This window comes from Gobio gobio (assembly GCF_949357685.1).
Source record: "Gobio gobio genome assembly, chromosome: 14".
Taxonomy (NCBI): Eukaryota; Metazoa; Chordata; class Actinopteri; order Cypriniformes; family Gobionidae; genus Gobio; species Gobio gobio.
The window spans coordinates 26,912,094-26,924,712 of NC_137107.1; the positions used below are offsets into that span (position 1 = coordinate 26,912,094).

At 35.6% G+C, this 12,619-nt stretch overlaps 1 protein-coding gene across 2 annotated transcripts; it reads right to left on the reverse strand.

Moving 5' to 3' along the window:
* Nucleotides 1–4,473: 4,473 nt before the first annotated feature.
* On the reverse strand, nucleotides 4,474–10,954 carry LOC307137007 (E3 ubiquitin-protein ligase rififylin). 2 transcript variants are annotated; one of them, XM_079834433.1, is made up of 6 exons: nucleotides 10,784–10,954; nucleotides 9,528–9,709; nucleotides 8,903–9,334; nucleotides 7,641–7,851; nucleotides 6,388–6,411; nucleotides 4,474–6,283 (listed from the first exon to the last, which is right to left on the reverse strand). In XM_079834433.1, the coding sequence occupies exons 3-6, from the start codon at nucleotides 9,281–9,283 to the stop codon at nucleotides 6,099–6,101; spliced, it is 801 nt and encodes a 266-aa protein (XP_079690559.1). In that variant the 5' UTR covers nucleotides 9,284–9,334; nucleotides 9,528–9,709; nucleotides 10,784–10,954; the 3' UTR covers nucleotides 4,474–6,098. The 2 variants fall into 2 exon arrangements, with proteins under 2 accessions (XP_079690559.1, XP_079690560.1); XM_079834434.1 differs by having other exon boundaries at nucleotides 5,176–6,283; nucleotides 9,537–9,709; nucleotides 10,784–10,936.
* Nucleotides 10,955–12,619: the final 1,665 nt, after the last annotated feature.

Here is a 12,619-nt window from a genome sequence, read left to right on the forward strand (position 1 = left end):
AATAATCTCTTTTTTTGTGTGCAAACTGTGGTATATAATGGCATCATTTATATTATTTACTGTTTTTATTATTTATAATTATAATTTTCTTTTATCTTTTCATGTTTTAATATTCATTAATTTATATTTAAACATTTTTAAAGCATTATTTTGCCAATTGTAATTACTGTGCAAATGTATTTATTTCATATAATATACTAAACAAGTAAGCTGTATAAATGCATGGTATACAGTATATGCATCTTGAACAGTGTACATGACATAAAGGCTTTTATTTATCTTTTATCTTATCATCATTATTATTATTTATTTAAAAAGTATTCATAATATTTGAAATTATTTTAGTGATAGTGATAATAGCAGATTAAATCATCTAAAATATTTTGTAGACAGTTAAATAAATTAGCTCTACTGAGCCTGTGGCTAAGATTTAAAATGAAATGATAATTTTTAGCATAATTTATAGTTTAATGTGGCTAATATAGCTACGATTTAAAATTAAGAAAGATGTGTCCTTTTGTCTGGAAACTGAATTCAGTGGCGCATATGAATAATTAGTTGCATTTACAGTTCAGAAACCTAATAAATTGCACAGTGTGGTTCAAATGATTTAATTTAATTCACATTTAGATAAAATTTCAAGCTGAAATCCTGCAGGATTTATCCACTTCTGCAGTTTTTATGTGATCATCATACTTACAGGTTTCTCCACAGATGGTGTATGCAGCATTTTGCTGATCTACAAAGGCATAAACATTTAACGTTAATCGGTTTTGATTTGTGATTTTATCAGCACATGAAACCAACCGGTTGGGCCAAGTCACTCCCCAGAGATGTGCATCCCTTTCCACTTCAAGACAGAGAATAGTATCTATTTAAACGGCTGACTCCGACTGAACATCACAAAAAGAGAAGAAATAATAAAACTACCTAGGTGCCGAAATGTAAAGGTAAGCGGGTTGATTAAACACGTTCTCAGCAGCCTCGTAACATTATAACCAGTTACGTAGCGTTAGCATTCATAACATGTTACCAAAGCAATACTTAAAAAGTTTGAGCGACCTACCTTAGGTTTCTCACGCTTTCTTGACGATATCATCAGAAAGTTTGTTCATCCGCATTCATATAAATATAGTTTATAAATTTCCCCCAGTAAAAAGTAAATCACTGCAGCAGACTCCTCAATTTAGTTTCTATGGTTACTAGAAACAGTGGCACGTGTTTCTAGAAACAGCCATTGCTTTGTTCATTACGAGTTTAGATTGTTTTAACTGACATTAAAGAGACTGCAAATTTAATAGCGCAAGCGTTATCAATCATCCATGTCGAGATGAAAGGCTAACTTTACACTGTGCTGTATGTTTTCTTATTTATTTTATTTTTATCGTATTAGTGGTCTTTGTCTCCCCCTGCCTTAAAAGATGCAAACTGTAAAAGGTAGAGCATGCAAGAAGAAAACAATTTTTTTTCTCTAACTGCTCTTTTGATTCAAAACCGTATAGTTACTCAAATAAATCCCACATGACAAATGTTCAGCTGTTGTACATTTGTTTATTGATACAAAAAACAAAACCAATATTTGCACATGAACAACCATACAGTATATTGTAACAAAATTTAAAAATATATACATTTGTCAATAATTATAAACCTTATCAGCTTCCAATGTAGTGTTTTACAGGAATACAGCATTTAGCACATCAGGCTCACTGCATATTAAAGACAATATTGGCAATCTGACATGCTAGTTATATGATAAATGTTTACCACATCCGGAACAGCGTTTGAGTTATCAGTTGATTTGGATTATATTTCATATAGATGAAAATAAAGTCACAGTCTCAAATAATCTAAAAACAAACAAAACCAAACAATTGACAAAATAATACACAAAAGTTAATAAAGAATCCAGTGTCTCCACTCAAGCTGGAACATTTTTCAATAATTCAAGCATTTCTAAGCACCTTTCATTAGTATTCCATGTCCTTTTCTTTGCTCATGCATGCAGAGCTCATTTTTATTCTCATATGCTTTTTTTTTTTTCATAAATACTTGTCTAGATATACATCCAATGCTTTACTTGACCTAACAGTCTTATTTCTCTTTGCACAAAAATTCTTAGTGCTGCATTCAATGTAGATATTTGTAATTTTTAAGACACTTTTGCTTCCAAATAACGCAATATTAATTTTTTTAAATATCTCACACTTTGTTTTAATTGAGCTTTAGATCATATTTATTTTCACATTAATGTAAATATTTAAATCTTAAGACCGCGTCACAACCTACTGATATTGCAAGGGATATAACTCCACTTGGCACATACACACATGGGCACCTTTGCTATTACATAACATAAATTACATGGATTTTGACAAGAGGCGTATACTTAACATGTAAATTACATACTGCCCATTTCTTTTATTTTTTATTTTTTGTAAAACTAGAGCTGTTGAAGCACAAAACAGAAGCTTCAAGCACAGCAGAACTGATCTGTCTCGAGAGCAGAAATTAACACTCATCGCTCACAGAATTTTTTTCTGTGTCTGTTCATCATCAGCTTTTTAAATATATTGTGGGGAAGTTATGGAAGTGTAAGGCCATGCTGGATTTGGATTGAATAGACATTTGCACTGAACAGAAAAACAATGACAGTGGGTTATCGAGATCTTTTAGGTTTTATCATGTTTTCTAAATATGAAAATACTAGTGCTGTCAAATTAATTAATTGCATCTAACATAAAAGTGTGTGTGTGTGGATTACTATTTTTAATGTTTTTTAAAGAAGTCTCTTATGCGCATCAAGCCTGCATTTATTTGATAAAAAAACAGTAAATAATGTTTTCTATTTTAACACACTTTAATATATAATTTATTTCTGTGGCGCAAAGCTGAATTTTCAGCATCATTACTCCAGTCTTCAGTGTCACATGATCCTTCAGAAATTATTCTAATAATTATGCTGATTTATTATCAATGTTGGATACAGTTGTGCTGTATATTGTTAATCTTTTGTAACAATATACACTACCGTACAAACATTTTGGGTCAGTCATTCTTTTCTTTTTTTTTGAAAGAAATTAATATTGATAAAAATTGATAAAAAGTGATCATTCATCAATGAATCCTGAAAAAAAGTATCTCAGGTTCCAAAAAAATATTAAGCAGCACAACCGTTTCCAACACTGATAATAAATCAGCATATTAGAATGATTTCTGAAGGATCATGTGACACTGAAGACTGGAGTAATGGCTGCTGAAAATTCAGCTTTGCATCACAGAAATAAATAATATTTTTAAAATAGAAAACCATTATTTTAAATTGTAATAATATTTTAAAATATTACAATTTTTCTGTATTTTTGATCAAATAAATGCAGCCTTGATGAGCATAAGAGATTTCTTTTAAAAACATTAAAAAAAGTAATTTATCCAAACTTTTGACCGGTATTTTAAGCTTTTATGTTATGTTTAGGGGTGCTCCGATCGATCGGCAACCGATCATGATCGGTCGATAATCGCTTTGGGATGGTTGATCGGCGGTCTCCAAAAAGGCCGATCTCATGAACCGATCGCATGCTGACGACACATAAACCCCGCGCCTGCTGTGAGAGCTAGGGCATAATATGCAGCGACACCGTCTCATTCTCTTTCCAGTGCGGGTAAAATAATTATAATGCTGAAGGTGAGGTACAATTCATATTTCTATATTAGATAACTTTCGCAGTCATTTGAAAACGTTCTGTGGGACATAAGTTCACAAACAGCGCGCGTGAATCACAGCGTGCGCGCGCGCTCTCTCTCCCTTTCAAAATGCTCAAATGGCTTCACATCAGCGCATCGCATCTGCACTAAAATCGAGGTGCTCAGTTGACACAGGATTTGCCACTTTGCACAATCGAGGCAGTGTCGCATTGTCACTAAAGTTTATCATTTGCATTTATTTTTAAGTCTTGCCAGTGTTCAAACCGCACTCGCGCGCACGGTCTGGACACACACACACACACACACACACACACACACACACACACACACAGGCCATCTCACAAAAAGCTTGCGAGTACAAAGTGCGCTGAAATGGTCAGATACACACATATGTATGTACTAAATGACCGTCTTGACGAGTATGCACGTAAACCCCGTCGTGACTCGCGAGTGAACATTTGTGCAACTGCATGTAACCGTAACCGTGTTCACTCTTAAAGTGACAGCTGTCGAATAAACTGCTGCTGTCTCTGAGTTTCTCTTTGTCTTGTGTTGAACCTTTATGACACCCACTGCTCTTGAATGACTAACTTTTGCAACCTTAAGTGTAAGGATGAATCTAATTTAATTTATTCAGGGAAGACCAATATTAATTTACATTTGATTTCTTATTAAATGTCTTTAGTATTTCTTACCTCAATACTAATGTTAGACCTACCTGAAAAATTGTTTTTAAAAACAAAAATGCACTGCATGATCAAATATTTAGGTGAGAATTATATACATTTATTATATACATTTATTTGGGAAAGATGGCCTACAATAGTCTTAAGTTATCTCATTTTCTAAAATAAACACTTGGTGGTTCTTCAAGATCTTGACTCAGTTAATTTAGAGTTAGTTTCATTTCTACAAATGGTGCAAACTCTGCAAGATTATAGATAAAAGATTGCCATTCTGTGATCGGCAGTGATCGGCAATCGGCAGATCATGATCTTGGTGATCGGTAATCGGTGATCGGCCCCAAAAATGCTGATCGGAGCATCTCTAGTTATGTTACATTTTTATGTTAATCAATTTGACAGCACTAGAAAATACATAAAACACAAAGCTATCAAAATATAGAATATGTACAGGTTGCATATCCTGTCAAAAGTCTTACATAATATAAGTAAAAAAACAAACAAAAAGATTGCCTTTTTTTATCCAGATGTCTCATCTGTGTTTAAGAGATGGGCTAGACGCTTTAGAAGGATCTCAGTGTCATCTACATTCAGCTCAGAAAAGCAAAGAATCAAGGATATGCATCAGTTTCCTCAGCCAATGGGCAAGAAAGATTTCAAACGAAAACATTCCTATATAACCACAATTATGATACATTCATAAACTTGCCATTTTAATTCAAAACATTGTACCTCCATAAATGTGAGTATTCAAGTTTAGAAATGTACAGTTATGATTGACGATTTTCACTCTGTGAAAACTTTTTATTAGGTTAACACACTTTATCATACAACAAAATATGTAGACAGTAATGAGCACCTTGTGACCAACACTGACTTGTTAGTATTACTAGTAATGGTGGAGAACTATCCACCGGTGTAATAAAAAAAAGAAGAAGAATGTACTGAAGCTAATTTTAAGCCAGAAAAGGTCTCTCGGCAGTTTGGAAGAAACTGGTTGTGCCCACGATATGAAGTCAAGACCAAAGCATGAGACAGTGGGACGGTCTGTGAATTGCACAGAGCCTGGGAAATAGCACCTACTCACTAGAAACGAGTACCAGTACTTGTACTGTGTGTAAATTTAACCAAGAACGGAATGACCCCTGAAGCGGTCGCCATATAGATATGATTAAACTGTAATGGTGAACTATTGTACAGACTTAAACACAGAAACAACATGAGAATCAGTGCTCCAAATTAAATCTAAAGTCAACCATCTTACCCTGTTTTCACATTTCCAAGCTTGTTCCACCCATTTAAATACAGCGTTGTTTATACAGATAGCACACACACTTCTTGAGGCTCTTAAGTGAAGTTATAATCGTTGTCTTAACCTCTGATGAACATTCATCAACTTTTCCCTTCAAATTTTGTTTGCTTATTATTTACATACTGTAAGTGATGCAAATGTTGAAGGATGGATATAAAGAAAGAAGACTAATAAATAATTAAAAAATAAAGTGCAAAGTCAACAAATGTATTCAACACAACTCCGAAGCCACAACATAGCACTGTTGCAATGAAAAAACAAATGAGTGCATTTAATCATGTAAACATAAACAAAGCAGCAAAATGGAACATTACCAAAGAAAACGTTGACAAAATGTTGCTCAACGTGTGAAAAAGCAACCACCTGTAGGGGGCAGTCTGTCTCTTTGCACCCGAATTTCACGATCTGAAGACATGCACGGCTCGAACCACGTACTGTCGGCAGATGGGACACTCGTTCATACGTTTCCCGCATTTGCTGCACGTGACCATGTGGCCGCACTCCAGCAGCACGCAGTCAATGGGGGAGTCCATGCAGATCTTACACATGTTCTCCTCCTGGCCGCTGGGCTCAGCAGGATCAGCTGGAAGAACGGTGAGAGATTTGACGTGTAAAAATAGTATTATCGCACACATGTTTGATATAGCATTTTAGGGCTATAATTGCCATGGTATCCATAAAACATACCTGCTTCTGTTTTTGTATTTGACACTGAAAGTAAAAAAAAGGTGCAAGGATGTCAATTTCAGTAAATTTGACGAACAACAATAAATAGACTACGTCTCACAAAGTCTGCATTTATTTGATCAATGACTCTTTTAAATCTTATAATAATAATAATTCATAATTATATAATAATTTGTTACATTTATAGAGCACTTTTCTAGGCACTCAAAGCACTTTACATAGAAGGGGAGATCTCCTCAACCACCACCAATGTGAAGCATCCACCTGGATGATGCGATGGCAGCCATATTGCGCCAGAACCACACACCAGTTGATTGGTGGAGAGGAGACAGAGTGATGAAGCCAATCGTATATATATATATGGGGATGATTAGGAGGCCATGATGGACAGGGGCCAATGGGCGAAATTGGCCAGGATGCCGGGGTTACACCCCTACTCTTTATCAAAGGACATCCAGGGATTTTTAATGACCACAGAGAGTCAGGACCTCGGTTTAACGTCTCACCCGAAGGACGGTGCTTGTTACAGTATAGTGTCCCCATCACTATACTAGGGTGTTAGGACCCACACAGGGTGAGCGCCCCCTGCTGGCCTCACTAACACCTCTACCAGCAGCAACCTAGTTTTCCCAGTTGTTCTCCCATCCAGGTACTGACCTGGCTCAGCCCTGCTTAGCTTCAGTGGGAAACCAGTCTAGGGCTACAGGGTGATATGGCTGCTTAAATTTTTAATTTAAGATGTAATTTATTCCTGTGATGGCAAAGCTGAATTTTCAGCATTATTACTCCAGTCTTCAGTGTCACATGATCCTTCAGAAATCATTCTAATATGCGGATTTGATCTCAAGAAACATTTCTTATTATTATCAATGTTGAAAACAGTTGGGCTGCTTAATATTTTTGTGGAAAGTATGATAAATATTTTCAGGATTCTTTAATGAATACAAAGTTCAAAAGAACAGCATGAAATCTTTTGTAACATTATACATGTCACTTTTGATCAATTTAATACATCCTTGCTGAATAAAAGTAATATCTTTAAAAAAAAAAAATCTTACTGACCCCAAACATCTGTATGGCAGTGTATATTATAAACTACAATGTTTTTCATTTAGTATAAATTTATTCCAATCTAAGTTATCGATTTAAATACAGAATATTTCTACTTGAATGTAAAAAAACTAAAAAATGTGGCTACATTAGGCTACACCTCCGCCATTATAGTTTCAGGGCGTTCATGCAGACAGACGTACCCAGGTTGTGAAGGTCTTTCTGATCATTAAAGAGGAGGGTGACCTTCTCCATGAGTTCCCATTTCTCACAGCAGCCCTGATAGTTCACAAAGTTGCGTGCCAGAATCTCTTTCAGCTGCCGCACGCTGAGGCCTTCGATGTCCTCCACCCTGCTCAGGTCAGACAGGGAAGCTCTTCTGCTGTGCACCAGCGTCTCCTCGCTGTCTGTGGACTAAGAACACATTCACACAGCAACAGAACACTGTGGTCAGCCCTGTATTTGAGTTACATTCACACACAGTTCCGTTATTTGCGGGAGTGACAACCACATTCTATAACTGAACTCACAACCACATTTTCAGAAAACACGTGCTGTGTGAACAGAATCAAACTGGAGAACTAGTCGTGCCATACAGTGCACTAGATCTGCTCTGCACAAACGCGTGTCTACTGTGTGTTGCGAGTTTTTTCATGTATAATTTCAGTAACTTACAGTGACAAAGATATGAGATGTGTCTGTGTGTTATCTGAAGGTTTTAGATCTAGTCACTGTTCTGCTCCTGTCAATTTTGTGTTTTTCACACGATTTAACGGTTTTCACCTCCAGCTCGTAATACATTGTGTTTCCTTCCGGAGCATCAATGAATGTTAGCACCTTTTTTAATAGTTGTGTTTGAGTCCCTAAATTGTCCTCATGGTGAAAAAAGTGGATCTCAAAATCATAGTCACTGCTAGAAAGGGTTCAAATATGGAAATGCAGGAAAACTGAAGAATTTTTGGGACCTGGAGGATTTTTCTGAAGAACATTGGGCAGTTGAACTGCTCAGGACAAAACATGGACTCATGAACAACCATCACAAAACAAAAACAAAAATGCTCTTATTTTGTTAAAATAATTAACTTTTTGCAGATTCCTCAAGGGTTATGTAAACGTTTGACCACCACTGCATTAAAGCTGCTGGTGATTAATGAAGACTTGACGGATGAACTCAATTGGACTGTTGTGAAAAGACGTTTTATGGACATTGCCATATTTGATATTACTTTGGTCACTGGTAAGAGAGTACTGGTAAGGTTTGACTCTTGTAGCACATTCACAATGCAGACAGTATTCGAGACGGTAGCTACTGTAAGTTTCTGTTTGAAAGGGACATTTCGAGACTCACACTTGTAAGTAAATGCGGTTGTCAATCCCAAAGATAAAACATGATTACATTGTGATGAGACGCTAATACATTCAGAAATACAGTGATGACATAACGGAAACTAGTTGTTTCATATACCTCTTCCTCATCATCTTCATCGTCTTCCTCACCCTCTTCTCCATCTCCTTCTTCTTCTTCTTCTTCCTCCTCCTCCTCCCCCTCTTCATCATCATCCTCTTCCTCCTCTGTGAGGGGTTCAGACTCTGCAAGTGGAAGGGAAGGCAGAGGAGGCGCAGGCGGCTGTGAACGGGATTCGGCGCTGCCGCTGGATCTGGGAGTCTGTTGAGCCAGCACCAGCTCCACCAGCTCCTCCTTCTCTCGGCACATCTGCGTGGGGGTTTGATGCAGGTGGAGATAGTCACGGAGGTCCTTCACCTTCAGCCTCATCAACTCTGCCCGCTCAAAGAAGGTGCAGTGGAGCCGCTGACAGGTGTGGCACATCCGCGGCTGGAGATCCATCTGCACCGAGCAGCGGCTGCAAAAGTTGTTTTTGCAGTCCACGCAGACATGCTAAGAAATGCAAAAATAACATATGTTATATATAATTCGATTTAAGCATTTTTGCTGATTTCAATCCATTGTTCTCAAATATTATCTGCGAGAACAATGGATTAAAATCAGCAAAAATGCTCAAATTTAATTAGAAATGATTTGCCCTTTTTTGTTTTCACAGCAGAATTTGAGAGATTTGAGTAGACCTAACCTGATTTACCGTTCTTGCGGCGTCATGGCCTCCGCAGGCCTTGCACAAGTGTTCGGGTGGTGCTGGAAGGGGGCTGGGGCCCGAGTTTGTGTAGGCCTGGTGCCATGAGCTGCTGTTTTCTTCCACGGTGGCGGTGATGTCCACACAGAGCAAGCTATAACATAAGGTCTGCACAACCCATCCTGCCCATACAACACAGGTATTACATAGAAAAACATAGACAAAAATAATCATACTTATTCTAAGAAGGGATTATTTATTCTGTGAGTCAATATGTTTGTATTTGCTATTCTTTAATATTTACCAATAGAAAAAAAATCTCTATTTGGCTCTATGATGAAGGACTAGGGGAAGTGACCCTATCAAACTCAAACACTTAAGTTTTATATGTTTAAAGAAACACTTCAATATCGATTAGCCAACTAATAAAAGAACTGCAGATTAATACTGGACAAATATAAATTACAGTTATAGTATCTAAAATATTTAATTATCCAAGAACCAAGTCAATGTAAAATCTTCTTCGTATTATGGTCACTCTAACCCATTCTTATATCTTATCTTAAGAAAGTCTGCAGTCTCTCTTTTACCTGCTGAGCATTTTAACACGGTTATCAATTCTTCACTATTACAAGTTTTTAATAATATTTTTAAATAGCGTTTATTTTTTTAAATATAAATATTATTCTATACATATACATTTTTGTATATCTTAATTTTGTTATGGGCTTTTGTCATTTTAATTTACTTTTTAAATATTTTTATTTATCATTAATTAATTTTTTATTTAAGTTTTAATAGTAGGCTACTTTAACTTTCGTGTCGGTTTTTAGATTACGTTTTTTAAAAGTAAAAATGTTCCTTCTAACATTTATATATTTTTTCTTTATTTCTTCTTTTTTTATAAAACAAGTGATATGTTCCACATTGACTTATTAAAAGCATTTAACATTATCAAGTATAAAAAAAATAAAAAGGACAGTTCACTTTGGCCCTGCTCGTTATCCAAGGAATAAGTCATGGTTAAGTGCAATATTACTGCGATTTTCTCTATTGAGCATTATTGTAATGAAACAAGACATTTGCAGGTATGCAATAACCTAGGGAGCTGCCTACCAAGACAACTTTGCTAGAATGGGCGCTTATGATGCCCCAAAATGCTGTCTTGGTAGGCAGCTCACTGGGTTTGGAGATACAGCCATAGACTGCATCTTGCAGAATATAATTAAGGTAACTGAATGCATTTGAAATCTTACCCAAAATATCCGGTGCAAAGTCCTATTACATACATAAAATATGTGTTTAATCAGGAACGCATAAACGATTAAATACTATATGAATGAATACGCTTTGTAGAGAAATATAGGTGAAATCGCTCTGCAGTTCTCTCGACTAACGCAAAGAAGCATGACGTCAGACGTGTAATCACGCGAGAAAAGCCGGCGCCTGCCTGAGTGAGGGGTTCTTCCAGTGTTGCCAGGTCCGCTTAATTTGATTATTATGCACTTTTTAAGAAGGCTTTATTAAACCTCTTCAAATAACAAACAGCATTATCGTTGTTAAACACACGACAGTAAATCCAAGCAGCATACAGTGTAAAAGAAAGTACATAAATATATAATAATATAACAAATAAAACAATTACTTATAATAAATTAAGCTTAATTAGGTTACTTGCTCAAAAAACTGAGCAATATTTTTCATGAACAACAATCTCAACTACAAGCACAATCTCGATTATGGAACCTTCTTCTATGTCTCTGTGTAATTGTCAGACCAGGGTGTTTATTTTACTAGCGATACCTGGCAACACAGTTGTTTTTTTCTTCTGCTTCTGCAACTGGGCTGATACTACAATTTATATATATATATACATATATATAATATAGCAAGACAAAGTATGTGAACCACTTGTAGAAAATGTGAATAATTTTAACAAAATAAGAGAGATCATACAAAATGCGTTATTTTTTATTCAGGCCTATTACTTTCCTGATATTTTACATACATTTTTTTATAGTCCACAAGACAAAAAAGTAGGTGAATTTATTAAAATGACCCCGTTGAACAGGATTCTTAATACTGTGTTGTTACCTGGATGATCCATGTTTTTGTGTTTTGTGATGGTTGTTCTTGAGTCCCTTGTTTGTTCAAACATTCACTGATGCTCCAGAAGGAAACAATGCATTAAAAGCCGGGGAGTGAAAACGTTTGAACAGGATGAAGATGGCCCTTTGGAATCAACAGAAGATACTTTTTGTTTACCGGAAGACAAATTAAGTACAATTTACCTTGAAAAATAATTTTCATTGCTTTCTGGAGCACCAGTGAATGCTTGAACCGTTTTTAATAGTTGTGTTTGAGAGTCCCTCAATTGTCTTCAGTGTGAAAAGTTGGATCTCAAAATCATACAGTCACTGCTGAAAAGGGTTCAAATATGAAAAGGCTGAAGAACTGAATACATTTTGGGGCCTGGAGAATTTTTCTTAAGAACATTGGGCAGTTTAACTGCTCAGGACAAGCAAAGGGGATGAAAATCCATCACAAAACTAAAAACAGCTGTGGATCATCCAGGGAATGACACACAGTAAGAATCAATGGATCACAAACAGCTATTTTTTTTTTTATATGTAAACCTTTTTTATGTAAAATATCTTATTCAGGACAGTACTAAATAAAAAATAACATGCATTTTTTTTTATGATCTCTCTTATTTTGTTAAAATTATTCACATTTTCACAGATTCTGCAAGGGGTTCACAAACTTTTATCCCTCTCTCATAATTTATACACGCACACACACACACACACACACACACACACACACACACACACACACACACACACACACACACACACACACACACACACACACACACACACACACACACACACACACACACACACACACACACACACACACACACACACATATATATATAGTAATATATATAGTAATATATATATATATATATATATATATATATATATATATATATATATATATATATATATATATATATATATATATATATATATTACTATGTCTATAATATTAAATGAGTAATAAATCATACAGAGAACACTAATCCT

Bases quoted from the DNA above. Each gene is read 5' to 3' on its own strand.
- LOC307137007 (XM_079834433.1), bottom strand. From the start codon at position 9,283: ATGGATCTCCAGCCGCGGATGTGCCACACCTGTCAGCGGCTCCACTGC. The intron at 7,852-8,902 runs GTATATGAAACA...ATGTGTTCTTAG, and splicing joins ATGAAGATGATGAGGAAGAG to TCCACAGACAGCGAGGAGAC. The intron at 6,412-7,640 runs GTACGTCTGTCT...TTTTACTTTCAG, and splicing joins GAAAGACCTTCACAACCTGG to TGTCAAATACAAAAACAGAA.